This window comes from Globicephala melas, chromosome 3, assembly GCF_963455315.2.
Source record: "Globicephala melas chromosome 3, mGloMel1.2, whole genome shotgun sequence".
In the NCBI taxonomy this organism is placed as follows: Eukaryota; Metazoa; Chordata; class Mammalia; order Artiodactyla; family Delphinidae; genus Globicephala; species Globicephala melas.
In genome coordinates, this window is record NC_083316.1 from 161041920 (window position 1) to 161068644 (window position 26725).

At 43.9% G+C, this 26725-nt stretch overlaps 2 protein-coding genes and 1 pseudogene across 2 annotated transcripts in view; 1 reads left to right on the forward strand and 2 right to left on the reverse strand.

Annotated features, from left to right (window-relative positions):
- The window catches only part of LOC132597043 (mucin-16-like), a 65011-nt gene extending 45976 nt beyond the window's left edge, over nucleotides 1-19035 (forward strand). Inside the window, 12 exon segments of the mRNA XM_070045092.1 lie at nucleotides 2883-3281; nucleotides 3366-4823; nucleotides 4922-5620; nucleotides 6765-6895; nucleotides 7251-7318; nucleotides 8144-8292; nucleotides 9828-9988; nucleotides 10900-10967; nucleotides 15271-15437; nucleotides 17182-17223; nucleotides 17427-17545; nucleotides 18870-19035. Coding sequence (XP_069901193.1) covers nucleotides 2883-3281; nucleotides 3366-4823; nucleotides 4922-5620; nucleotides 6765-6895; nucleotides 7251-7318; nucleotides 8144-8292; nucleotides 9828-9988; nucleotides 10900-10967; nucleotides 15271-15437; nucleotides 17182-17223; nucleotides 17427-17545; nucleotides 18870-18974 — 3566 coding nt within the window. The 3' untranslated portion in view covers nucleotides 18975-19035.
- Nucleotides 19036-20700: 1665 nt separating this feature from the next.
- On the reverse strand, nucleotides 20701-21273 carry MBD3L1 (methyl-CpG binding domain protein 3 like 1). Its single transcript, XM_030880401.2, is given in 4 exon segments — nucleotides 20701-20812; nucleotides 20814-21185; nucleotides 21187-21237; nucleotides 21239-21273. Coding segments are annotated over 4 exon segments (570 nt in total).
- On the reverse strand, nucleotides 21171-24275 carry LOC115865540 (protein LRATD2-like; annotated as a pseudogene).
- Nucleotides 24276-26725: the final 2450 nt, after the last annotated feature.

Below are 26725 nucleotides of genomic sequence, written 5' to 3' on the forward strand. Positions count from 1 at the left end.
TAGTTTATCGAAAAAGGTAAAGTTCTTAGACTTACATGAACTACAGTTTAAATCCTGGTCTTGACACTCTAGATGTAATTAAATATCAAAAATCTCTGCGGGGGCTTCCCTGGTGGCGCAGTGGTTAAGAATCTGCCTGCCAATGCAGGGGACACGGGTTCGAGCCCTGGTCTGGGAAGATCCCACATGCCGCGGAGCAACTAAGCCCGTGAGTCACAACTACTGAGCCTGCGCGACGGGAGAGGCCGTGACAGTGAGAGGCCCGCGCACCGAGATGAAGAGTGGCCCCCGCTCGCCGCAACTGGAGAAAGCCCTCGCACAGAAACGAAGACCTAACACAGCCAAAAAAAAAATTAATTAATTAAAAAAAAAATCCCTACGGGGCTTCCCTGGTGGCACAGTGGTTGAGAGTCCGCCTGCCGATGCAGGGGACATGGGTTCGTGCCCCGGTCCAGGAAGATCCCACATGCCGCGGAGCGGCTGGGCCTGCTGAGCCTGCGCGTCCGGAGCCTGTGCTCCGCAATGGGAGAGGCCACAGCAGTGAGAGGCCCGCATACCGCAAAAAAAAAAAAAAAAAAAAAATCTCTGCGTACTGGTTCCAGTAGCTACTTACTTGATGATCTTGGATATATTGCTTAAGCTCCTATCTGTAAAGTGTGGGGAGAAATATCTACATCAAAATAGGTATTGGGTGCATTAAATAAAGTCAAGTCTTCGGATGTACTATCTAAAAATTTTAACCTCCCTGAGGATCGGCTCTTTCATCCATAGAATAAAAGTGATTACTATGTAATCATAATTTTAAAGGTTTAAAATGACAATTAAAATAGGATACTTAACAAATGAGAGGTCTCCAGTTATATTATTATTTGTAACCGAAAGTGGGGCCCAACTGCTTACCGCTCAAAAGCCAATAAAGAGGCAAGGTTGGTGGAAAGTTTGCTTTATTTTGGATGCCAGCAACTGCAGGGAGAGGGGAGGGCAGACTCCAGTCCAAAGGCCAACTCCCACCCCCACAACCGGTGGGCAAGAGCTTTTATAGACGGAGGGATGGGGCTACATGCAGAAACAGCAGAGTCAGCTCTCACAGTCATCTTGAAATTGGTCATCAGTGGTCTGACCAGCATCATCTTGATTGTTTTAAGTACAGTTTTAGGGCCAGTTTGTTTCCACTTCTTTGAGGCAAATTCTTGGAATTGTGTCAGCTTATGTCATAGCTACATGTTCTGGTCATCATGTAGTTAATTTCTTCCACCTGGTAGGGGTTTCAGTTTCTACAAGACAGCTCACAGGATACGGCTCAGAATATTATCTATAGCCCTTGAGAAGGACCTAAAGGTCCTTGACTTTGCTTAATGACTAAACTATCATTTAGTCTTGTTTGACTGCTTTTCTTTGCTTCTGCATTTTCTCACTTCTCTGATTAAACTTATTCTTTGGCTAAAGTGTTTCCACAGACAAAAGGCAGGCTGAGGACGTGGGGGTCAGAGACAATAGGGTCCTGCTCCATTTCAGTATCATATTCTCAACTGTCAGTTCCCAACCAGAGATGCTTATGAAGAAACTGCCTGTGGTGATAGAACACTTGCCCAGATGATAGCCTGACTGACAGACTCAGGATCTCTGTGAGGGTGTGTTCAGAATAGATAGATATTTTTTTCAAAGCTAAACAAATAAATATCATCACAGCTCTGGTTAAAAAATGAGCAGTGGTCTAATTTTCTGGATCAATCTTTTTCTCTCTTCCTTCTCCTACTTTCACTCATTTTAGATTAATGATTATTCCAATATGGTCCTGAGGTATTTATACTCTCTTGAACTTGGGCAATATAGCTGCCACCTGTGTTTATAGTTAATAAAAAGAGCAATTAGATTTATTCGGATTTCAGAGAGCTCTTTCATTTTATGTGCATGGATCTTATTTTTTTAAGATTTATTTATTTATTTAATTTATTTTTGCCTGCGTTGAGTCTTAGTTGTGGCATGCAGGATCTTCTCTGAGGCATGCAGGATCTTTCTTTGCAGCACACGGGCTTCTCTCTAGCTGTGGCATGCAGATTTTCTCTCTCTAGTTGTGGTGCGCAGGCTCCAGGGAGTGTGGTTTCTGTAGTTGTGGTGCGTGGGGTCCAGAACGCATGGGCTCTGTAGTTTGCGGCATGCAGGCTCTCTTGTTGAGGCCCGCAAGCTCAGTAGTTGCAGCACGCAGGCTTAGTTGCCTCACGGCATGTGGGATCTTAGTTCCCTGACCAGGGATCGAACCCACATCCCCTGCATTGGAAGGTGGATTCTTTACCACTGGAGCACCAGGGTAGTCCCATGCATGGATCTTTTTTAAGGAAAGTTTTACTCCATTATGTTTTTGAGTTTTGTTTCTGTTGTTATTATTCTGATTTCTACCTGAGAAGAAAATAATAAACCTTATGTCGGTTTCCATTTTCAGTATTTTCACTGTTCTCTTTTTATTTTCATGCTCTTAATGTTTATAATAAACTCATAAACTGATTTTTTAATATATTTTCTTGGCCGCCGCACAGCATGTGGGATCTTAGCTCCCCAACCAGGGATCGAACCAGTGCCCCTTGCATTGGAAGTATGGAGTCTTAACCACAGAACCACCAGGGAAGTCCTATAAACTGATGTTTTAAAATTCTATTCCTGTTCTAAATAAATACTTTTAAACAGAAAAAGAATTCATGGAGGAGTTGCAGCCCAAGATGAGTCAGGTAGGGTGAGGGAATGCCAATCACAATTCCTTTTCCCATTCCAGAAGCATCACTGGAACACCCCAGGCAGACATTTCTCTCCCTTTCCTGATGTGGAGAAAAAATAAGCGATTGCCAACCCAGTAAGCAGTAATCATGTGTCCCTCCTACAATTCACAGGACTATCAACAGGAGGGAAAGAGAGGGCAGAGACAACTGCCATGGTTCTGAAGACCACTTCCACAGTGACTTTGACTACCAGAGTCTCTACTCCCACTTCAGGTATGCTGTCTCTCCTTAGGACATCAGATAAAACAGCCAGCATAAGCACAACAGGAATGATCATCACAACCCCAGATGTTCCAAAGATGACAGCCTCATTTGTCACCAGACCTGGAGACAAGACCAGCACAGTAGTTCCCATGACAACCCCATCTATTTTCAATAGAGGACCACAGACTACACCCTCACTGGTCCCTAGTTCTGGGGCAGAGACCAGTGCAGCTGTTCCAACTCTGACTGTTTCCTTTGGTGAGCCAGAGACCACAACCTCATGGGTCACCCATCCTGCAGAGACTAGCCCAACTGTTTCCAGGGCAATCCTGAATGTTTCTCATAGTGAATCAGACAGCACACCCCCAACAGCTACAAGTCCTGGGGAAGAAGTCAGTTCAGCTGTTCCAACTCCGACTGTCTCCCCTGATGTACTGGGGGTGGTGACCTCACTGGTTACTAGTTCTGGGACAGAGACTAGCTCAGTTGATCAAACTCTGACTGTTTCCCCTGGTCAGCCAAATGCAACAACCTCATGGCTCCATTCCACAGAGACCAGCACACCTGTTTCCAAAACAACTCTGAATTTTTCCCCTAGTGAATTAGACACCACATCTTCAGCAGCCACCATTCCTGCGGCAGAAGCCATTTCAGCCACTCCAGTGATGACTGGCTCACCTAGCATACCAGCGATGGTGACCTCACTGATCATTAGTTCTGGGACAGACACCAATATAATCTTTTCAACTCTGACTGAGTCCCTGCATGAATCAGAGTCAACAGTCTCCTTGGTCACCCAACCTGCAGAATCCAGCCCAACTCTTCCCAGAACAACCCCCGATGTTTCCCATAGCACACCCTCAATGGCCACCAGCCTTGGGACAGAAGTCAGTTCAGCTGTTCCAACTACATGTATCTTCTCTGGTGTACCAGATATGGTGACCTCACAGGCCACTAGTTTTGAGATAGATGCTAGTACGGCTATTCCAAGTCTGACACTTCCTCCTGTTGAGCCAGTGACCACAGCCTCACTGGTCACTCAACCTGGGGTGCAGACCAGTCCAGCTGCTCCAACTCCAACTGTCTCCTCTACTGTGCCAGGGCTGGTAACCTCACTGGTCACAAGTTCTGGGGCAGAGACCAGTACAACTTTTCCAATTCCAACTGATTCCCCACACAAACCAGAGACAACAGCCTCTCACATCACCCACTCTGGAACAGAAACAAGTTCAGCTATTCAAACTATGACTGTTTCCCATGGGAAGCCAGATACAACAGTCTTACTGGTCACCCATCCTGAAGAGACCAGCCAAAGTATTCCCAGGACAATCCCCAATGTTTCACATCATTAATCAGACACCACATTCTCAATGGCCACCAGTCCTAGGGCAAAAGCCAGTTCAGCTGTCCCAGCTACGATTGTCACACCTGGTATGCCAGGGATGGTGACCTCACTGGTTACCAGTTCTGGGGCAGAGACCAGTACAACTTTTCCAACTCTGACTGATTCCATGCACAAACCAGAGACAACAGTCTCATGGGTCACCCATACAGAAACAAGTTCAGCTATTCCAACTATGACTGCTTACCCTGGGAAGCCAAATACAACAGTTTCACTGGTCACCCATCCTGTAGAGACTAGACTGACTGTTCCCAGGACAGCCCCCAATGTTTCCCATAGTGAATCAGACACCACATTCTCAGTGGCCACCAGTCTTGGGGCAGAAGTCAGTTCAGTTGTTCCAACTCCTACTGTCTCAGCCGGTGTACCAGATATCAGGACTTCACAGGTCACTAGCTCTGAGACAGACACCACTATGGCTATTGTACCTCTGACTCTTTCTCCTGGTGAACCACCAACCACAGTCTTATTGGTCACCCATTCCAGTGCAGAGATAAGCACAAAGTTTCCTGCTTTAACTAAACTATTTTTCCTCATTTACCAGAGATCACAGCCGCACCATCCATCCCACCTGGGTTAGAGACTAGTACAGCTCTTCCAAATCAGACTGTTTCTCTCAGTCCACCAGAAACATCCTCTCTCTTCACCACAACTGTAACCAAGACAGCCAGAGTTAATCTAACTCCAACAGCTTCATTTGGTGTTCCTGCAGAAACAGCCTCACTCTCCACCCATCCTGGGACAGACATCAGCGCAACTACCTCAACTTTAGCTCTTTCCCGTGGTTTACCAGAGACCACAGGCTTACTGACCACCAGGCCTGCAACAGAGGCCAATACAAGTACCCTAGCTCTGACTGTTTCCCCTGGTGTTCTTGGGCCTTCCAGGACCCCTGCAACAAATGTTGGGTTTTATCCTGTACCTTCCTGGAGCACAGAAACCTCACCACCTACAACCTCAGTTGGACTCCCAGAATTTCCCAAGACCGTGACAGGTGACACCGTGACCTTGATAGCATCAGAGACCCCAACACCACCTAAAACCAGTCATGGAGAAGGATTAAGTACAACCACTGTCCTGAAAACCACCACTGCTGAGACCACTCATTTAGCTGCCACAGGTTCAGGTCCCACTGTGGCCGAGACCACAATCACCTTCAATACACTGTCTGGAAGTCCTTTTGCCCCTGTGACCACACCTGGAACCTCTACCTTGGCCTCTGTGAGTGTGACTTCAAGAACAAGTAAGAATAACTTTATTGTGGTCAAATATAATTTATTTATATATATATATAAAATATGAAATATTTGCTATTGTAACCATTTAAAATGTACAATTCAGCAGCATTAATGACACTGACAGTATTGTGTAACCATCTCTACTGTTCTCAATCACCCTGAACAGGGTATGTGAACCCATTAAGCAAGAATTCCCCCTTCCCCACTCCCTCTAGCCCCGGGTGACCTCTAATCTACTTACTGTCTCTATGAGTTTGCCTATTATAGATAATTCATATAAGTAGAATCATCCAAAGTATTTTTCCTTTTGTGCCTGGGTTATTTTGCTTAGCATAATGTCTTCAAGGTTCATCCGTGTTGTAGTGAATATCAGAACTTCACTCCTGTTTAGGAGGAATAATATTCCATTGTATGGATGTAGCTCATCCATACACCATAATGGAAAAGAATATGAAAAAGAATATATATATATATGTATAACTGAATCACTTTGCTATACAGTAGAAATTAACACATTGTAAATTAACTATACTTCAATAAAATAAAAAAATTTTTTTAATATTACTTACGGGGACTTCCCTGGTGGTCCAGTGTTTAAGACTCTGCGCTTCCACTGCAGGGGGCATGGGTTTGATCCCCCGTTGGGGAACTAAGATCCCACATGCGGCATGGCGTGGCCAAAAAATATATATATTACTTAAGGACACAAAAAAGGCAGAGACACTATTATTAACAGGGTGCCATGGGAGTGCAGAGATGGGGCAAGTCAAGGATTGCCTCCTGAAACTGTACTAGACACTGGACATGACAAGAACAAGATAGATGAATGTCTGCTCTCATGGAGCTCCACCTCAATGGGCTCCTGAAGCAAGAATAGGAGTTTTCCTGGAAAAGAAAAGGGTGGAAGAGCATTCCAGGAAGCGGGAACTGCATAAGCACAAGCAGAAAAGCTCAGCTTAGGAGATTCCTTATAAAATTCCAGTTTTCTCCCTCTACAGGGTGACTTTCCATTTAGGAGCCCTATAGTCCCCAACATGTGGACCTGGTTTTGGTTGATTATGACAGTAGGTAGGGGCCCCCAAGCCACCATGCCTCTGTCCTAAAACCTGAGAGTCTCCATCTGTCTTTTCTTCCTCTTGGTGGCTCCAGGCTATGTACCCCAGAGTTCATCTATCCAGAGCGAGTACCAGCTAAATTTCCACATCATCAACTGGAACCTCAGCAACCCAGACCCCATGTCCTTAGAGTACACTGCCCTGCTGAAGGACATCCAGGACAAGGTAGGGTCTCTCTCCCCTCCCATCTCTCCTTGCCCTGGGTGCCCCTCTCATTCCTCAGTCTGACTTACATCTGTTAAGTGATTGCTTAACTCCTCACTTTACCTACATGTTCTGGGTTCTTGCTGATTCCAGGGGTCATACCCTAGCTGCCTCCCCACTTCTCATATGGGCAAACTGAGGCTCAGAAAGGGGAGCACTGTGCCTAAGGTCACACAGTGAGTTAAGGACAGAGCCAGGATTGGAACTCAGGTCTCCCTTGCTTCAAGACCTATGTTTGTTCTTCCACTGGCTCCAGTGGCCCCCTCCAGCCCCAAGAGACCTCCATCGCACTCACTCTCCCTACCCTTTATTCCAGGTCACAAAACTGTACAGAGGCAGCCAGCTACAAGACATATTCCACTCCTGCCTGGTCACCAACCTGATGTAAGTTGAGATTGGAGGCATTGGCTGAGCTGGCGGCTTGAGGCTCTGACCCCCTGTTGGCACACCCTTGAACTGGAAGGTTCATTGACATGGTGCCCATTCTTCCCCATGTCCCTGACAGCTAATCTTACCATCTCCTTCCGTACGTCTTCGGGGTGCAGGAAAAGGATTAACCTCATGGAGCCACCAACCCCTTGCACCCACCTCCTTCTTGGGAAATACAACTTTCAGCTAATAATAGTCCAATAATAACATTCACCGTGGCCAGGCTCCCTGCTGAGTACTTTCATGCAAGATCACCTCATTTAATTCTCATAACATCCCCCAAGAAGTGAATGCAATGTTCATCCGCAGGGTTCACATGGGAAAACTGAGGCTCAGAGAAGTGAACAGCGCAAGAGCTGTCAAAGTTGGGTTTGAACCCAGGTCTCTGAGGGATGGGTAGAGGAACTAGGACATCTATATTAGAGAGAGGGAGGATCATGGGACACAATGCTGACTTTGAATGTTACCAAACTTCAGTTCCTTTGTCTTTAAAATGGGGAAAACTATAATAATAGCTTCCACCAGAGCGATGGGGAGGGAATGTGGAATTCACTTCTTAGAGATGCACAGTAGACATTCATTATTGTTACTGTTATTGCTTCTATTCCCAAGCCCTAGAAGTCTTTCCCTTTTTGGTCAGGGTCTCTTCTCTTGCCTGGGGGAAGAGGCAGTCAGATACCCACAGTGCTTGTCCCTAGGTCTTTGGCTCTATAAAACAGTAACTCAGGAGACACTGCTGGTGTTGGGTGCTGGCTGAGTTCCCATGGCCTCTGTTCCTAGGCTGGATCCCATGTCGGTCAGCATCAAGGTACTGTTCTCCTCCAAACTGGACTCCAGCGTGATGAAGCAAGTGTTTCTAGACAAGACCCTTAATGCCTCATCCCACTGGCTGGGTGCCACCTACCAGTTGACAGATGTGCATGTGACAGGTATGAGATAAGGTGGGGGAATAGGTTCATGGCTGGAAAAGATGGTTTTATGAAGAAGGATAGGGCTTCTGGGTAGCAGTGAAATGGATAGAGGCTGCAGAGGAAAAAGGGGGGCTTTCTGGAAGCCCATGTTGATGATTCATGGCAATGTGTCATCCAACAGGATGCAGGAAGAGAAAATGCAGCGATTGCAACCAAGGAAATGGTTATTTTACACGTCAGTTTTTCTAACCCAGAATGTAAAGGATCCTGTGTTTCCTTCTTAGGCTGCAGTTATGAGTCATGCATTGGTTGATTCATTCATTCATTCAATGTATACGCCATGAAAATAAATAGGCACTGATGATACACCGTGAAAACCACTATAACAGGGGAATTTCAAAACTCTGTGGGAACCCCCAAAAGGGATACACAATTCTCTCTTGGAAAGTTTTCTAGAGGAAGTGATGAAGAAACTGAGAGCTGAAGGAGAACAGGACCTAGTTGGGGGAAAGAGATGGGCAGCTGTGCTACATGTGTCTATAACCTAGAATATAGAAAGAACATGTCATTGGAGGAGGCTTTAAGAAGTTTGGTGTGGCTGGAGCATACACCTTGACATGAGACATGGGAAAGCTGTAGCTGAAGATGTGGGCAGGGACTTTCCTGGGCACTGGAATGGTTTGTGGAGGAACAGAACACACCCAGAATTCTACTTCAGAAAGCACATCCTCTCCGTGTTACAAGGACAATGATTGGGGACGGGGAGGAAGAACAGAGGCAAGAAGACACATTAGGAACCTAGGTCAACAAAGCTGTGTGATAGATGCCCACTGAGATGGTCAGCACCTGCACCTGCCAACTCTGCCCCAGAGAAGCCCAAGCTCCTCTTCACCACATCCTAGTGAACTCTCATAATGCTTGGTGGAGAGTTGGACAGGCAGACAGATGAATGGATTCAAGGTGGACAGGTAGATGAACAGTCTTCTGTAGGCCAATTTTTTTTTTAATTTTATTGAAGTACAGTTGATTTACAATGTTGTGTTAACCTCTTCTGTATAGAAGAATGACTCAGTTATACATATATATATTCTTTTTCATATTCTTTTCCATTATGGCTTGTCACAGGACATTGAATATAGTTCCCTGTGCTATAGAGAAGGACCTTGTTGATTATCCATCCTATATATAATAGCTTGCCTTTGCTAATCCCAAACTCCCATTCCCTCCCTCCCACATCCCCCTCCCCCTTGGCAACCACAAATCTGTTCTCTGTGTCTGTGAGTCTGGTTTTGCTTCATAGATATGCTGATTTGTATCGAATTTTAGATTCCACATATAAGTGATATCATACAGTATTTGTCTTTCTCTTTCTGACTTGCTTCGCTTAGTGTGATAATATCTAGGTCCATCCATGTTGCTGCAAATGGCATTGTTTCATTCTTTTTGAGTGTAGCCCACTTCTAAAATCCCACCTCAGTCCACATTGCCAGGAATAAGTAGACTGGCTGTAATGACTTCTTTGTTAAAAACTTCATACTTTCTTTTTATTCTAGAAGTGGAGCCATCAATTCATATACCAACAGACCAACCAACAATCAGTCCCAGCTTCCAGAACTTCCAGCTGAATTTCACTGTCACCAACTTAATCTATTCCCAGGACATAGCCCCAGGCACCCCCAAACACCAGCGGAACAAGAGAAATATTAAGGATGCGGTGAGAATGGGGTTGTTTGTCCACCCTGTTCCCATGTAGAGACTGACCTATGGACACTGGGTAGTCAGAGGGTGACTTTTTTTTGGTGTGCACATTTATTTTTTTTCAGTTTGGCAATCTGGCCTTTTTTTTAAACATCTTTATTGGAGTATAATTGCTTTACAATGGTGTGTTAGTTTCTGCTTTATAACAAAGTGAATCAGCTATACACATACATATATCCCCATATCTCCTCCCTCTTGCGTCTCCCTCCCACCCTCCCTATCCCACCCCTCTAGGTGGTCACAAAGCATCGAGCTGATCTCCCTGTGCTATGCAGCTGCTTCCCACTAGCTATCTATTTTACATTTGGTAGTGTATATATGCTGGACATTTTTAAAAACTGAAGTATAGTTGATTTACAATATCATGTTAATTTTGGGTGTACAGCACAGCGATTCAGATATATATATCCTTCTTCAGATTCTCTCCCTTAAAGTTAATACAAAATATTGAGTATAGTTCCCTGTGCTATACAGTAGATCCTTGTTGGTTACCTGGAGGGTGACTTTTTTTTAACATTTCATGAAGACAGGTTCTTATTCCCATTTTACAAAGTAAGAGACAGCCACAGAGGGGTTCACTTGCTAGCCCAAGTCATACCCTGGAACAGGCCCTGGGCTAGTGTTTTCTTTTTCGTTTTCGTGTTTATTTGGGTTTTTTTTGGCCGTACCACTCAGCATGTGGGATCTTAGTTCCCTGACCAGGGATCAAACCCATGCCCCCTACAGTGGAAGCACAGATTCTTAACCACTGGACCGACAAAAAAAAAAAAAAAAAAAGATGGGGAAGTGTGTTCTTTGGTTAATTGGCATTCTCCGATGCCACCGTGCCATGGATTCTGACCAAGGAAATGTTGCCCTGTCTTTCAGCTCAACCAGCTCTTCCGAAACAGCAGCATCAAGTGTTATTTTTCTGACTGTCAAGTTTCAGCATTCAGGTGAGTTCCAACTCAGGACCCAATCATTTTGGAGGTTTGTTCTGTCCTTTGAAAGTGTCCCACTGCCATAGTCTCTCAGTTCCTAGCTGTCATAGAGGAGAGCCCTAGGAATATAGAGCTGTTACCCAAACATCAGCTTGTTCCTGAACCAGCGAGTACAACTGGCTAGAAACTCAGAAGAGCTTGTGTCAACCTAGGTAGGCATGAAGGTGGCTGGTGCTGGGGGCCATGGAATATAGAGTGTAGCATTCATGTCTTAAGAAATCGGCCACTGAAGGCAGAATCCATGGGAGCTAGGGGTTAGAACCAGATGACTTGGAATCCAGCAGTCTAACTGTGCTGTCCAATACTGTAGCTACTAGCCATAAGAGGCAATTAAAAACTTTTATACACCTCTTGGGATGTGTTTCACATACCATAAAATTTACCTTTTTGATGTATGTAATTTAGTGGTATATTTATATAGTGCTACAACTATCCCACTACCTAATGGAGGGAGGAACATTTTCATCACACCAAAAAGAAATCTTGTACCCACCCATTAGCAGTCACTCATTTTTCCCTCACCCCCACCCCCTATCAAACAATTTACTTTCTCCCTCCGTAGATTTGCCTATTCTGAACAATAGGCATTCCATTTATATGAAATGTATATAAATGGAATCATACATTATGTGGTCTTTTGTGACTGATTTCTTTCCCTTAGCATAATGTTCTCAGGATCATCCATGCTGTAACATATATCAGTCCTTCATTCCTTTTTAGGACTGAATAATATTCTATTGGATGGCTGTACCACTTTTGTTTATCTGTACATCCACTGATGGACATTGGATTGTCTCCACTTTTTGGCTATTATGAATAATGCTGTTATGATCATTAATATCCAAGTTTTAACGTGAACTTATGTTTTCAATGCTTTTGGACATATAAATAGGAATGGGTATTGTAGGGTCATAGGGTAACTATGTTTAATTTTTGAGGAACTACTGAATTATTTTCTACAGAGGTTCCACCATTTTATATTCCCTTCAGCAATGTATGAAGGTTCCAAATTCTTCACATCCTCACGAACGATTATTATTGCCCTTTTTTTCCCCACTATAGCCATCCTAGTGGGTGTGAAGTGGTAGCTCATTGTAGTTTTGATTTGCATTTCCCTAATGATTAGTGATGTTGAGCATTTTTTCACATATTTATTGGCCATTTTTATATCTTCTTTGGAGAATTGTTTATTCAAGCTCTTTACCCATTTTTAAAATTTTGTCTTTTTAATGTTGGGGTATAATAGTTCTTAATATAGTCTGGATACTAGACTCTTACAAGATACATGATTTGCAAATTTTCTCCCATTTGAAAGGTTGGATTTTCATGTTCATGATAGTATCTTTTAAAGCACAACAGTTTTTCATTTTGGTGAAATCCAATTTATCTACTTTTTCCTTTGGATTCTTGTGCTTTTAGTACCATATCTAAGTAAGCAATGACTAATCCAAGGTTATGAAGATTTACTCTTATGTTTTCTTCCAAAGGCTATATAATTTTATCTCTTACATTTAGATCTTTAATTTATTTTCAGTTAATTTTTGTATATGCTGAGATAGGGGTCCAACTTCCTTCTTTTGCATGTGAATATCTAGTTGTCCCAGCTCTATTTGTTAAGTAGCCTATCTTTTCCCTGTTGTTTTGGAAACTTTGCTGAAAATCAGTTGTCCATAATTGCATGACTTTGCTTACAGACAGTAAATTTTATTCCATTGATCTGTATGTCTATCTTTTTGCCAGTGGCAGTGTTTTGAGTACTGTAGTTTAGTAGTAAGTTTTGCAATTGGGAAGTGGCGCTGTCCAGCGTTGTTCTTTTTCCATATTGGTTTGGTTATTCGAGTCTCTTGAAATTCCATATTAATTTTAGTATCAGCTATCAATTTCTGCAAAAGAGCCAGCTGGGATTTTGATAGGGATTGAATTTAATCTTTAGGTCAATTTGGGGAGTGTTATCATCTTAATAATACTAAATCCCCAATTCATGAACATAGGATGCCTTTTCATTTATTTAGGTCTTTTTAAAAGTCTTTGAACAAAGTTTTATAGTTTTGAATATACAAATCTTACATTTCTTTTGTTAAATTTATTCCAAAGTGTTTTGTACATTGTTTGATGCTATTGTAAATGGAACTGCTTTCTTAACTTTATTTTCAGAATGTTAATAACTAGTGTATAGAAATACAATATAGATTTTTGCATATTGCTCTTATATCCTACAATCATGCTGAACTAATAGGATTTAGTAGTGTGTGTGTGTGTGTGTGTGTGTGTGTGTGTGTGTTTCTTGGGATTTTTCTATATACAGTATCATGTCATCTGCAAATAGAGAGTTTAACATCTTCTTTTCCAACCTAAATGCCTTTTATTTCTTTTTCTTTCCTAATTGGCCCCATAAGAACCTTCAGTATGATGTGAATAACATATAAGAGGAGGGCAGACATACTTGTCTTGTCCTTGGTCTTAAGGGAAAAGTTTTCACTCTTCCACCATTAAGTATGATGTTAGGGGTAGTCTTTGCATGAATGCTCTTTATCAGGTTTGTAAAGTTTCTTTCTATTCCTAGTTTGTTGTTTTTTTTAATCATGAAATTATATTTTGTCAGTTTTTTTGTGTCTATTGAAAACATGTGGAAAAAAAAGAAAACATGTGGTACTTGTCCTTTATTCTATTAATATGGTATGTTACATTGATCAATTTTTTTAGATATTAAGCCAACCTTTCAGGTAGAGGTAAGAGTTTAAGACCTTCTCAAGTCTTGCACAGCACTCTTGTGGTCTTCTGGATACCCAGGAATACATTGGAGCTTTTCAAAGCCCCCTGTAGACATCTCATTCCCCAATTTTTTCTTTTAAGTTATTAGCTCACCTCTTGCTTGCCTCAACTGGTATTGCTCCCTTGGGCAGATATAGTGTAAAACAATTACCACTGACTGTGGCAAGTGCCATGGGGTTAGGCTCTCCTCTCTAAACAAGCTCTGAACTACCATATGACCCAGCAATTCCACTACTGGGCACATACCCTGAGAAAACCATAATTCAAAAAGAGACATGTACCACAATGTTCATTGCAGCACTATTTACAACAGCCAGAACATGGAAGCAACCTGAGTGCCCACTGACAGATGAATGGATAAAGAAGATGTGGCACATATATACAATGGAATATTATTCAGCCATAAAAAGAAATGAAACTGAGTTATTTGTAGTGAGGTGGATGGACCTAGAGTCTGTCATACAGAGTGAAGTAAGTCAGAAAGAGAAAACCAAATACTGTATGCTAACACATATATATGGAATCTAAAAAAATAAAAATGGTTCTAAAGAACCTAGGGGCAGAACAGGAATAAAGACACAGACGTAGAGAATGGACTTGAGGACACAGGGAGGGGGAAGGGGAAGCTGGGACAAAGTTAGAGAGTTGCATTGACATATATACACTACCAAATGTAAAATAGCTAGCTAGTGGGAAGCAGCTGCATCGCATGGGAGGATCAGCTCGGTGCTCTGTGACCACCTAGAGGGGTGGGATAGGGAGGGTGGGAAGGAGATGCAAGAGGGAGGGGATATGGGGATATATGTATACATATAGCTGATTCACTCTGTTATACAGCAGAAACTAACACAACATTGTAAAGCAATTATACTCCAATAAAACTCTGAGTCAAATAAAGACAAGCTCCGAAAATAAGGCTTTTTCAAGGAGCTGCCAGATAGGTCAAATAATGACAATTCAATGGTGATGGGTCTTTTGGGGAGCTCTAAACCCATTATGGTTTTCAAAGTTACTGAGCCCCTTGTGAGAGCAGGATGAGAACTGTGCAAGTTATAACACCATAACGTTTACTCCATTTGCCAAGATTCAAACATTTTTTCTTAACTAAATGCTGTTTGAATTGTTACAAGCCTTCGGTTAATTTCTAGACTTCTGAAAAAGTTGATTTTGACCATGTTTGCCAGTGTTCTCATTGTTTTTACAGATTTTCAGAAGTCCTTACTCCAACATTTCAAAATGTTCTCCCTGCAGCTAGTTATTTATAAATTAATTCAATTAAATAAAATGAGACATTCAGCTTCTCACTCACACTAGCCACATTTTAAGTGTTCGATAACAACATGGGGCAAATAATGACTGTATTGGATAGTACAGACACAAATGTTTACATCACTGCAGAAAGTTCTCCTAGACAGGACCAGAAGCAGGGAACCAGGAATCGGGGTAGAATTCCAGATATCCTTGTTCATTCCTTGTGTCCTTCCAGGTCTGAGCCCCGCAGCAACCACACTGGGGTAGATGCTCAGTGTAACTTCTCACCATTGGCTCAGAGACTGGACAGAGTTGCCATCTATGAGGAATTCCTGCGGCTGACCAAGAACGGTACCCAGCTGCAGAATTTTATCCTGGACAGGAATAGTGTCCTTGTGGATGGTAAGGCTCCCTGATCATTGAGGCAGAAGTGGGGGCTTCCAATTTCCTCACCTGGGGACTTTCCTGGGAATCTGGAGACTTTGGGATGAGTCAGCACTGAACTTCCCCAGGCTGGCAGGAGGTGCATACTCCCACAGATTTTACCCACTACTGAGGGAGAGGAAAGGACATTCAGTGGGATATAGGAGACGCTCGCCTTCTCCTAGACTGCACCATGCAATAGAACTCTCTTAGTGAAGGAAATGTTCTATATCTGTGCTATCCAGTGCATAAGCCACATGAGGCTCTTGAGCATATTAAACACAGCTATTGTGACTGGCTTTTATGGTTAATGATTTTTAATAGTACTGACTACCAGATTTTTAAAATTTCACTTAATTAAAATTAATTTTAATTTAAAAAGGCACTTGTTGAAGTAAGTCAGAAAGAGAAAAATACCCTATGCTAACACATATATATGGAATCTAAAAGAATAATGGTTCTAATGAACCCAGGGGTAGGACAGGAATAAAGACGCAGACGTAGAGAATGGACTTAAGGACACGGGGAAGGGGAAGGGGAAGCTGGGACAAAGTGAGAGAGTAGCATTGACATATATACACTACCAAATGTGAAACAGATAGCTGGTGGGAAGCAGCTGCATAGCACAGGGAGATCAGCTCGATGCTTTGTGACCACCTAGAGGGGTGGGATAGGAAGGGTGGGAGGGAGACCCAAGAGGGAGGGGATATGGGGATATATAGCTAATTCACTTTGTTATGCAGCAGAAACTAACACAACACTGTAAAGCAATTGTACTCCAATAAAGATGTTAAAAATTTTTTTTTAATTTTTAAAAAATTTTTAAAAAGTAAAAAATTAATTAATTAATCACAGCATATATTTTATAAACCTGGTCTGAATGGAAGTAAGAATAAACCTCCAAGTAGATGCAGAAAAAAAATAAAAAATAAAATTAAAAAAAAATTAAAAAGCACTTGTTCCTGCTCGTATCAGGCAGCACATCTTAAGAATTTGCCTGGGGTTGTACGAGCAGGGGGACCTGAAACCCTCTCCCATTGCCCAATGGGTGCTATGTGTCCCTACCCTCATAGAGTTTGTGTTGCAGTTGGAAATAACAATAGGCAATTTAAAATTATAAATTATTTGATGTGAACCAATCCATACTTGGGAGTGGTAATCAGAAGGCTTCCTGGAGGAAGTTACAGTATAGGTGAATCCTGGAAAATAAGCATTAAAAACTCAGTAAAGGAGAAGGGAGAGAATGTACTCATAGCCAGAGAAGAGAGTTTTGAGTGGGAATTTATAAATTTAAAGAGATCCCATGGTCTTGTCAACTGTGATGATCCATTCTCCCCTCCACTAGCATAAGAGGGTCCAGCCCATCATCAGTCATCCATTCCCAGAGGTATGATTTGAAATATCACTCTTGTAGTGTGATAATGACTTTGTTATTATGTAGCAAAATATCCTCATTTTCCAGTGATGCAAACTAAAATGGAGTGAATCATCATTATGGCTACATGACTTTAATATTTCAATGGAATTATGGGATGATGCAAGGGTAGCAAGTGTTACTAATTTATACATTGGGTATGATACTGTTTTAACTGGATAAATTATATATTGTTATTTCTAGGTGATGGACGTTTATAATGTGGTTCTATTTTTCTGTGTATTTGAAAAGTTTTATTTAAAAAAGTAAAACACACTCACATGCATTCTCCATTTCATTCACTTTCAGGGTATTCTCCCAATAGAAATGCTGTCTTGACTGAGAATTCGGGTAAGCCTCAAAGACGCTCCAGCCCAGGATGGGGAGGGAATATTTTGATTCTCTGCCTCACTAAAGGGAACCATGTACCCAGGGTATTGGATGATGATGAATGTTGGCCAACCCATGCTAAGGACTTTGAGGCACAGTAGGGGGGGATCAGGAGCCCTAGGGGAATGATAGGAGGTGGCTCACACAAGCACTTGTCTCCCCAGACCTCCCCTTCTGGGCCATCATCCTCATCTGCCTGGCAGGACTCCTGGTTCTCATCACGTGCCTGATGTGCTGTTTCCTGGTTAGCAAGAAAATGCTGTTGTCTTCTTACTATCAGGTTGTAAGAGCCCTTTATATATTACAAATACCTGTCTTCTGCTGGGGATATGTTTTGCAAATATTTTCTCCTAGTCTGAGTGTAGTTTGCCTTTTCCTTTTCTTAACAGCATTAGTCATTAGGGAAATGTAAATGAAAGTCATAATGAGATACCACTACACATGAGAATGGCTAAAATTAAAAAGATAACAAGTGTTGGTGAAGATATGAAGCAACTGGAACTCACATATAGTGCTGGTAAAAAATAACATGGACACATCTTTAAAAGTTACATTGGGGTTAGTAGATGCAAACTGTTACATACAGAATGGCTAAACAAGGTCCTACTGTATAGCACAGGGAACTATATCCAATATCCTGAGATTAAACCATAATAGAAAAGAATATAAAAGAATGTATATATGTGTATAACTGAGTCACTTTGCGGTACAGCAGAAATTAACACAACATTGTAAACCAACTATAGTTCAATTAAAAAATAAATTTTAAAAGAAGTTACATACATCTATGCAACCACCCAGTCCTAGGAATTTATCCAAGAGAAATGAAAACATATGTCTACACAAAGACTCGTACACAGATGTTCATAATAATATCTGTACTAGCCAAAGACTAAAAACAACCCAGAAGTCCATCAACAGGTGAAGGGATAAACAAACTGTGGTATATCCACACAATTCAATACTATTTAGCAATAGTACTGGATTATTAACACATGCAATGATTAATCTCAAAATAATTATGCTGAATGAAAGAAGTCAGATGAAAAAGAGTACTTACTGTATGATTCCATTTATAAACAAACTCTTGAAAATACTAGCTAACCTCTGAGGCCAGAAATCAGATCAGTGGTTGTCTGGGAATAAGAATGTGTTTGTAAATAGCAGGGGAGGAGGAATTGCAAAAGAACATGAGGACGATTGGGGGGATAATGAGCATTCCTTATTTCGATTGTGGGGATGGTTCAATAAGTTTATAATCCAAACTTATCAAATCATTCACTTTAAATGTATGCAGTTTACTGTATGTCAGTTATACATCAGTTAAGCTGGGGTGGGGGGAGGAAAACAGAAGATATGAAGGGGATATCAGAGAGAAAATGGTAGAAAAAAAAGAGTTAAAAGGAAAAGAGAAGAAGAGAAAGAGGTGAAAGAGGGAGAAAAGAGACGAAAAGGGCTGGGAGAGAAAATTAAGAGAAAAAGAGAAAAAAGGAAGAGAGACACACAGGAACATCAGGTCTCTGTGGCTGTGGCCATGTCCCTCCCCTGTAACCCCCAATACTTGGCAATGACTGGTCCATTCTGATGCCCTCTGCTCACCCTCACAGGTCACTGTCTCCAGGCAGAAGGAGGAGGAAGACTGTGAGGCTCAGCAACAACACCTGGGCTATTATTACCTGGGACCTGAGGAAGCTGCAGTGACATCTGCTTGAGTCCCCTTTTCCCAGTCAGGTTCCAAAGGAGCTTGGCCGGAACAGAAATAAATCACATTGGTCAGACACAACCTCTGGGTCTTTCTTGACTTGGCCCCTACCTGGTTCACACTGTACTGAGATAAAATTCTTCCCCTTCATTATGTCCTAAAGACAACTGCAACTTCTGTCTTATGGTTTCACACCATATCAACCCTCAGGGACACAAGGATTGGTGAAACAGGCACAGACGTTGTCAATGAACAAAATCAACATCCCACTTAAGTGTGAGGTTTGCCTACCTAGTCACCCACTACACACGTCTCTCCTTGACTCCTGCGCAGCCATCACCCTATCTCTATTCCTCCATATTCTGCACCCCCTTCCCTGAAGCCCTGACAGTCTCAAGTTCCCCTTGAACTACTTCGTTCTCTGATGTTCAGATTCACCAGGACATCCAGAAAATCTGCCTTGGTGACTCCTTTCCCTCATCACAGGTCCTACAAGGTGGGAAACAGACCAAGAAGGAATGAGTGGGTCTGACATGACTCTGCAATCAGCCCTGGGACTTGGGAGCTGAAATGACTAGGTATCTGGGAAGACTGAATCCCTGAGTAATACCAAACTCTAGAGAGATAGGGTCTGCTTTGGATTTAAAGATTTATAAAACTCAGGGGAAAGGTCTGAGAGAAAAAAAGATAGTCTTTTTTTCATTTTTTTTTTGCACTGAATCTAACCAAACAGTTAAAGCAGAAACTCTCTAACAGGCAGTGTGAAGCATCCCAGGCATGAAACAAATACTACAGATGCTCTATTATTGTTTTACTACAGATGCTCTATTATTGTTTAACACCTCGCTCTCAGAAACTATAAATCCCTCAGACAAAAGTAAGTCATGATAAAGAGGATTTGAATAATACAACATGCTTGATGAGGCAAACAGGCAAATAAATCCCAACAAGCAGTGACTTATTGTTAGATTAATGATGCTGAAAACAGTCTCTTTTGATATCATGATACCCCAAATGGCATGTCAATTTTCATGAATCAAATTTTCAACACATAAACATCTTTAAAAGTAAGGAAAAGTTTGGTATCTCATTATATGCAACTCTGAATTAGCATGCAACAACACAAAAATAGAGACCTAGTAGTAGATATCTTATTTGAGAACATAATTATAACAGCTCTTTAATGAAATATTATTTTGGAATCTACTGGGTATTATACAAAACAGGATAATCTATTGTGAAAAGGTAGGTTTTATTCTGTGATTGTAAGGGCAAAAAAACTAAATAATCCCATAACTTTGATAACTCTCTATTGACTTTAAAATACAAATAAATAACATACATAGAGAGGAAAATGAGATAACAACATGAAGAGGAAAGATCTCCTCTTCTCACCAGAAACCAAATCACTCCCCTCAAAAAGATCACTGTCTAGGGAATTCCTTGGCAGTCCAGTGGTTAGGACTCGGCGCTTTCACTGCCGTGGGCCCGGGTTTGATCCCTCGTTAGGGAACTAAGATCCCGCAAGCTGAGGGGCCAGCAAAAAACAAACAAACAAATATAAATAGATCACTGTCTATATTTTCTATGCCACGCAAAAGAATTTAATGAGAGAAAAGTATTGGTTTATTTTAAAGTTTCAAAAGCTCAAAGCAAGAAAAACTTACAGACACTCCAGAGAGTCATTAATAAAGTGCTGTGGTGTACCATTTCATCTGCACCATTTTCTCTTTTTTTCAACAGTGTTTGTCAGGACATCCTTCTTAGCCCCTCACTTTTTCTGCCTTGATAGCTAGCCTGTCTGCAATCAATGCTATCCTCAGGCTCTCTCTTGCCATCTTCACTTTGCTGTTTCCTGATATCTTCCTCAGTCACCGGAAATTGTTTGCAGAGGAGCTGTGAGATACCCAGACCAGCTCCTGGAATCATCTCTGCCAAATCTGAAGACTGGGCAGGGGTGGGCCTGGGGCTGGAGTTCAGACCACCTGTGAGAACTCCTGGCAGAGATTCACCTGTGCAACTAGTTGCAAGTTTTTGCAAGGCTTTGGCAAGATCCAAAGTACTTAAGGGTTCTCTGGTTCCACTGAAGACCTGGAATCCATGTAGTCTCTTCGGCCAGAGCACTTGCTGGGGCTTATCCAAAGTTTCCTCCCATTGATGGCATCTGACCTCATTGCCAGGATAGGATGTGATTCTAGCAACCAGCCTCTTGAATATGTACAGACATTCTCAGAGGGATGGAGGTGCTTAAGCCACGCTTTGGATTGGTTTCTACAATCACGTTGCTTCCTCTGTGAAGTCTTGACCATCATGCTTCTTTTCTTCTTATCCTATAAAATTAATCATGAAATTGTACAGGACAAAATAGTTCTAACGTCTTATTCCTAAGGAGAAACAAATATTATTAAATATATATATATATTTTTTAACATCTTTATTGGAGTGTAATTGCTTTACAATGGTGTGTTAGTTTCTACTTTATAACAAAGTGAATCAGCTATACATATACATATATCCCCACATCTCCTCCCTCTTGGGTCTCCCTCCCACCCTCCCTATCCCACCCCTCTAGTTGGTCACAAAGCACTGAGCTGATCTCCCTGTGCTATTCGGCTGCTTCCCACTGGCTATCTATTTTACATTTGGTAGTATGTATAAGTCAATGCTAGTCTCTCACTTCGTCCCAGCTTACCCTTCTCCCTCCCCGTGTCCTTATATATATATTTTTAAGTGCCAATGTAGCCATTGCCCGGGCATTAAAAACTCTTATCCACAACACTGCCATTTTCAGGAAAGATCCAACAGCTGATGTGATTCCCTTTTTTGGAAGCTTCACTGGTGGGTTGTTGCTTTACTTTAAGCATGATAACCCTAAGAAAACTTCCAACGGAATCACCATTCTGAAGCATAACATATTTCACACTTCTGGTACCCTGTAAAAACGTTTGCATTGCACTGGAAAGCAGCATCTGGAGCAGATCTATTTCCTCTTCTAGTTCGTTTTCAAGCCCTATTATCAAAAATCTCTTCTCTAGATGGAGAATGCTACTCTTGGTATGGATTTCACAGGCGTTCTTCCCTCAAATTCAGATTTCTCACAAAGACGTTTGTAACAACAGCTGGTCACTGCTATGCCTCAGTGTGATCTGACGTTCACTTTCCATTTGAGGGCAAGGGAGGGAGACAGAGATGAGGGAGTGAAAAAGAGAGCTGGCTTCCCCAGCCCCCAGAGCTGCTAGACAGTGCTGCTCTGTTCTTCCCTACTGCTGCCTGCACATTGGTCATTTCTTTCAACTTTCACTACTGTGTTAAGCATAAAAGAAAATCCAAATCTGTTAGGTATTGCAGGCTCTCTGTTACATGTCTTTACCCACATTTATCTTGCTCCATTTCTCCACAACCAGGAGAATATAAACACAGAGCTTATTACTAAACTTTCAAGATTATTAAACACAGGAACTAGATCTACATTTCCAAAAGGAGACTGATATTTCTTCAAAGTCCCAGACCAGGGCTGAGTGTGGTACATCATTAACAGTCAATGATGACAGTGAAATATATATATTTGACCCTGTTTGGCTGCTTCTGTAGTGGATACTTTATGGGGTGACACCAGCCAACGTGTGACCTGATGGATGAGCAGCCAAACAGGTTTAATTAGATCAGAGACACAAAGGGCTATTCCCTCCTTCGATAACAAATGAAGCAGCTGTAAGCGCCTACAATAGCAGTCGAGAAACAAAGGCAGCAAAACAGAACCATAATTGGTCCTTCTCCTAGCTGGCCTGTTATTTACCTGTAACCTGGGAAGTGACAGCTGGAGCAGGAGACTCAGCTAGAAGCCAGCTCCAGAAGATGAATTGCTTGGGGATGGGGAGGAGGGAGGTAGCAAAATCTCTGTTTTGTAGCCCAAATTTACTCAACTATTTGTTACACATCATAGAAGGCTGCTAGGTTTTAGCCTGCTGCTCCCAGACCTGGTCCTGATTTCACCAGATTTGCACGCTAGGAATCCCATAAAATAAATCACCCCCTACTCCCGGATCCCACAGACAGCTCCGCGGGGTTAACGCCACCACAAGCCGGCTCTGTCCTTAGTACAGGGCATCCTCCAAGCCCAGGGTGGGAGGCGAAGCGGGTAGGAGGCAATGGCAGGCGACGGTACTCCGACTTTTCTCCACCCCCGCGCTCATTAGAAGCGTCGATTTTTGGATCCAGGTGTAGCAGGGATTAATTGTCAGGCAAGTCAACAGTTTACCCCACTTCAGAAAGGACGAAAGATTGAGCGGGCGGACAGGAATCTCCCCCTGCCAAAGGGCTCCTACCTGCTCCCTCTTCCTCCTCCGTCCAAGATAACAAGCTCAAGCCAAAGCCTGCGCATTTCGCCAACTCTCCGTTTTCTAAGTGGCCCAGGAGCCCAGACAGGGACCACAAGGTGGTGGAGGAGGGAGTGAAGGAAGGGAGGGGGCAGCAGGTGCTGCAAACAGCTTCGCCTCACAGCTCCGCACTCAGCTCGCGCATCAGCGCACCACCGCCTTTCGGTCCTCCTCCTCCCGGCCTGGCGCAGTCTGCGTGGCGTTGCGTTCGCCCTCCTCCAGCTCCGCGGGGTGCAGGTGCTTGGCGAGCTCCCGCAGCGCCGCTGCACGTCCGAAGTGGTCGTTGTGCCGCTTCTCCATAATCGGGTCCTCCAGGCTCTGGAACTCGAGCTCGTGGCTGCGCTGGGCAAAGAGCTGGATCTGCACCCCATAGGGCTGTTGGCCGAAGCGCGGCTCGTCGCCGATCTTGAACCCGCGCTGGCCTAGGCGGCATCAATCGGGTGAAGCTCTCGGAGTGGCATCTGCTCAGCTCGCGCTGCGCACCGTGGCGCTGGGGCTCCGCGGCTCGTAGCCGTAGACGGTTCACCACACGGCTCGCGTCGGGTGGGAGGCTGTTGCTCACCTCCAGCCGATGCAAATGCACCTGGAAATAGCCCACGTATTATACAGTCCAGTTGCGGGTACTGCGCCTGCCACACGAACTCCCCCAGGTTGCCAGGTCGGCATTTTTGAGCAGGTTCTTGGGCGTGTAGGTGCTCAGCGCCACGGAGCCCGCGCAAAGCTTTTCTGGTAGATGCAGTCGTGGCGGTAGAACTCAGAGCACCCCACCTCGCGCAGCTGCGGGTCAGAGGTCCACGGCGCGGGCAGCGGCTGCGGCTCCACGGCCTCATCAACACTGGAGAAGATGTAGGAGATTCCGATGTGGGGCCCGTCGGGTCGGCTGTGGGAACTTCCTAATAACTTAGGCGGGTCATTTTCTCCGCATGCTTTCCCATCACACTGCAGACGCAAGATCACACCGCCGAGGGAGAAAGCGGAACCGCCACTAGGGTCATTGGCACAGGTCTCCGGACAGGGACTGAGACCACCTGCGAGAGGTGGAGGCCGTGGGGAATTTTGGGGAGGGGGGCGCTGCACCCTGAGACTTCTAGGGGAGTTTGCAAGTGTGGGCTCCGCAGTTCCTCTCCTGGCGCGGTGGCAGCGAGGCTGGGCAGAGGGAAGGGACACACGTCTTGCCCTTACAGGTACATCGCGCCTCAAGACTTGAAGGTAGGAGGGCACTGCCTGTTCACACCATCCCCTCCCTCCTGCTGGGGCTGCTGTTCCCCCTCAACCTGCTCTGGGGAGGTGGGGCTCCAGAAGGAGAAGGAAGCAGCCTTGCTGCCTGCCATTGGCAGCTCCTGCTCAGCCCTGTGAGCAACAAGCACCAGATCAGGAGAGCTGGGGTTGTACGTAGATCCTGCTCCCAGCTTCCCCAGGGGAAGGAATACAGACTATTAATACAGGGAGGTCTGTTGTTCCTCAGCTAACAAACTGCCTAGAAGGTAACAATTGTATAACTTTCCCCCTCAACCAGACTCAAAATGTACTTTCAAAGGCCAAAGCGTTTTTCACTGCCGGCGCTCCTGTCCCTCCTCTTGCACATGTGCCTGAGAGGGCTGGGAATTTTTGGGTGAGCTACAGACCTCCATCCTCCTGGTAGTTCATGGTGATGCCACTGACTGTCCCCTGTTGTTGCAGGCAAAGATGAATCAACTCTTAAACTAAATGAGGCCTGCAGGATGGGTACCCTCCAGGAAGATACAGTGTAGAAGCCTGTGAAATCCATGGTACCTACCAGGGAGAAATGTCTCCTACGTGGCCACATTGCTGTCCACCTACCCCACTTCCAACACCGCCCAACAGGTACTGGACCAGTGGTTCACTAGGTGAGTGTGGCCCCCTCCTCAGCACAGTGGTGACTTGCCCACTGCTAGCTGTGTGTTTGAGAATGTGACCAAATCTCTCTGAGCCTCAGTTTGCTCCTCAAAGTGGGGTGGTAGAGGATAAACCTCATAGAGTCCTCCTTGTAGGGACTACTGGATCACCTATGGCAGGTGCCTGTCTGGTGCAGAAAGGGCTGCTTGACATGCCGGGGTTGTTCCTCGTTATTATCCTCCCCTCCCCCATGAAAGGCCATCTGCCACACCCCACTGGTCTGTGGCCTTCCTGAGTTTAGAAAAGCACATGGAAAGCAACCTGCTATTCCAATGCAAAGGTTTGAGATTCCATCTTGCTGGTCCTTGTCCTTGGTGAGGCCAGAGTAGGGATCTCTGTGGGCAGGATGAGAGGCCCCAGGCCTACTCAGATACCTGGCATGGTTCTGGTTGAAGTTCATTCATTCCACAGTATATATTAAGCATCTACTACATGCAGGCACTTTCTGAGACACTTAACAAACTCAGTGAATGAAGCAAACACAATACCTAGGCCTCAATATAGCAGAAGAGTCACAGTCATACTAGACATCATTTGCAGGTCCTGCCCACTGTACACATGTGATGCCCTCATCTAGATCTGCAAGCACCCTCCCATATTCTAACTGGGATGATGAACCACAGGACCAACTAAAAACCTGAGTGGTGTCTGGGCCCAGAAGAAGGGCCTCCTGTCCCCACAAAACAGATGGAGAGAGTATAGGGGCTGTGTGTAGGGAGTGACTGGCAGAACCTTGGATCTCACACAATCTTTTGATTTCCCTGGGAGGGCTGAGGTCTGGAAGCTTCTGCTTCAGAACAGGAGGAAAGAGAACTGTATATGGGGTCCCAGGTCCCTTGAGAATCAAAGGGGAGGATGGGTTGAGCATCCCCTGAAATAACCATCCCCACCACAGTCCCATCTTGATCTACCTGGCCCCCTCCACATCCACCACTCCTGACACCCACCATCAGGCCCAGGACAGGAGACGTGGGAGAAATGTGCTCACGGGTCTGCCTCAATCCTCAGTCCTGACTCCCAGATGCATGGAGAACTGAGGTGGGAATGCATATTTGGTCAACAAGCACAACAAGAAAGGCCTCAAAAGATTCAGGCCAATGTTTCCAAGACAATGAAAATTAATCTGTACAGAGGCCAACAAGGTGCTCATTAAGCCCAAAGTAGTCAAATACAAGATGTTAAAAAGTGCCAGCCCTAAATTAGACAGTCTCACCCATATCATCCACCCCAGTCTCTGGAAGTATGTTGTTTTTCTTTTCCCATATAGTCAAGAGTACTACACTTTGGCAATCACAGACCATGAGTGAGGCCAAGGTCAAAGCAAAGGCCAAGGTCCCAAAAAGTTCCCCCAAAGACTCCAGGAAAAAAGCTTTTGTCTATCAACTTTGAGGATCAAAAATGGTACAAAACTTGGACTACTGCCCGCCTGGGCAGGTATCTCCCTATGCAATTTATAGAAATACAATAT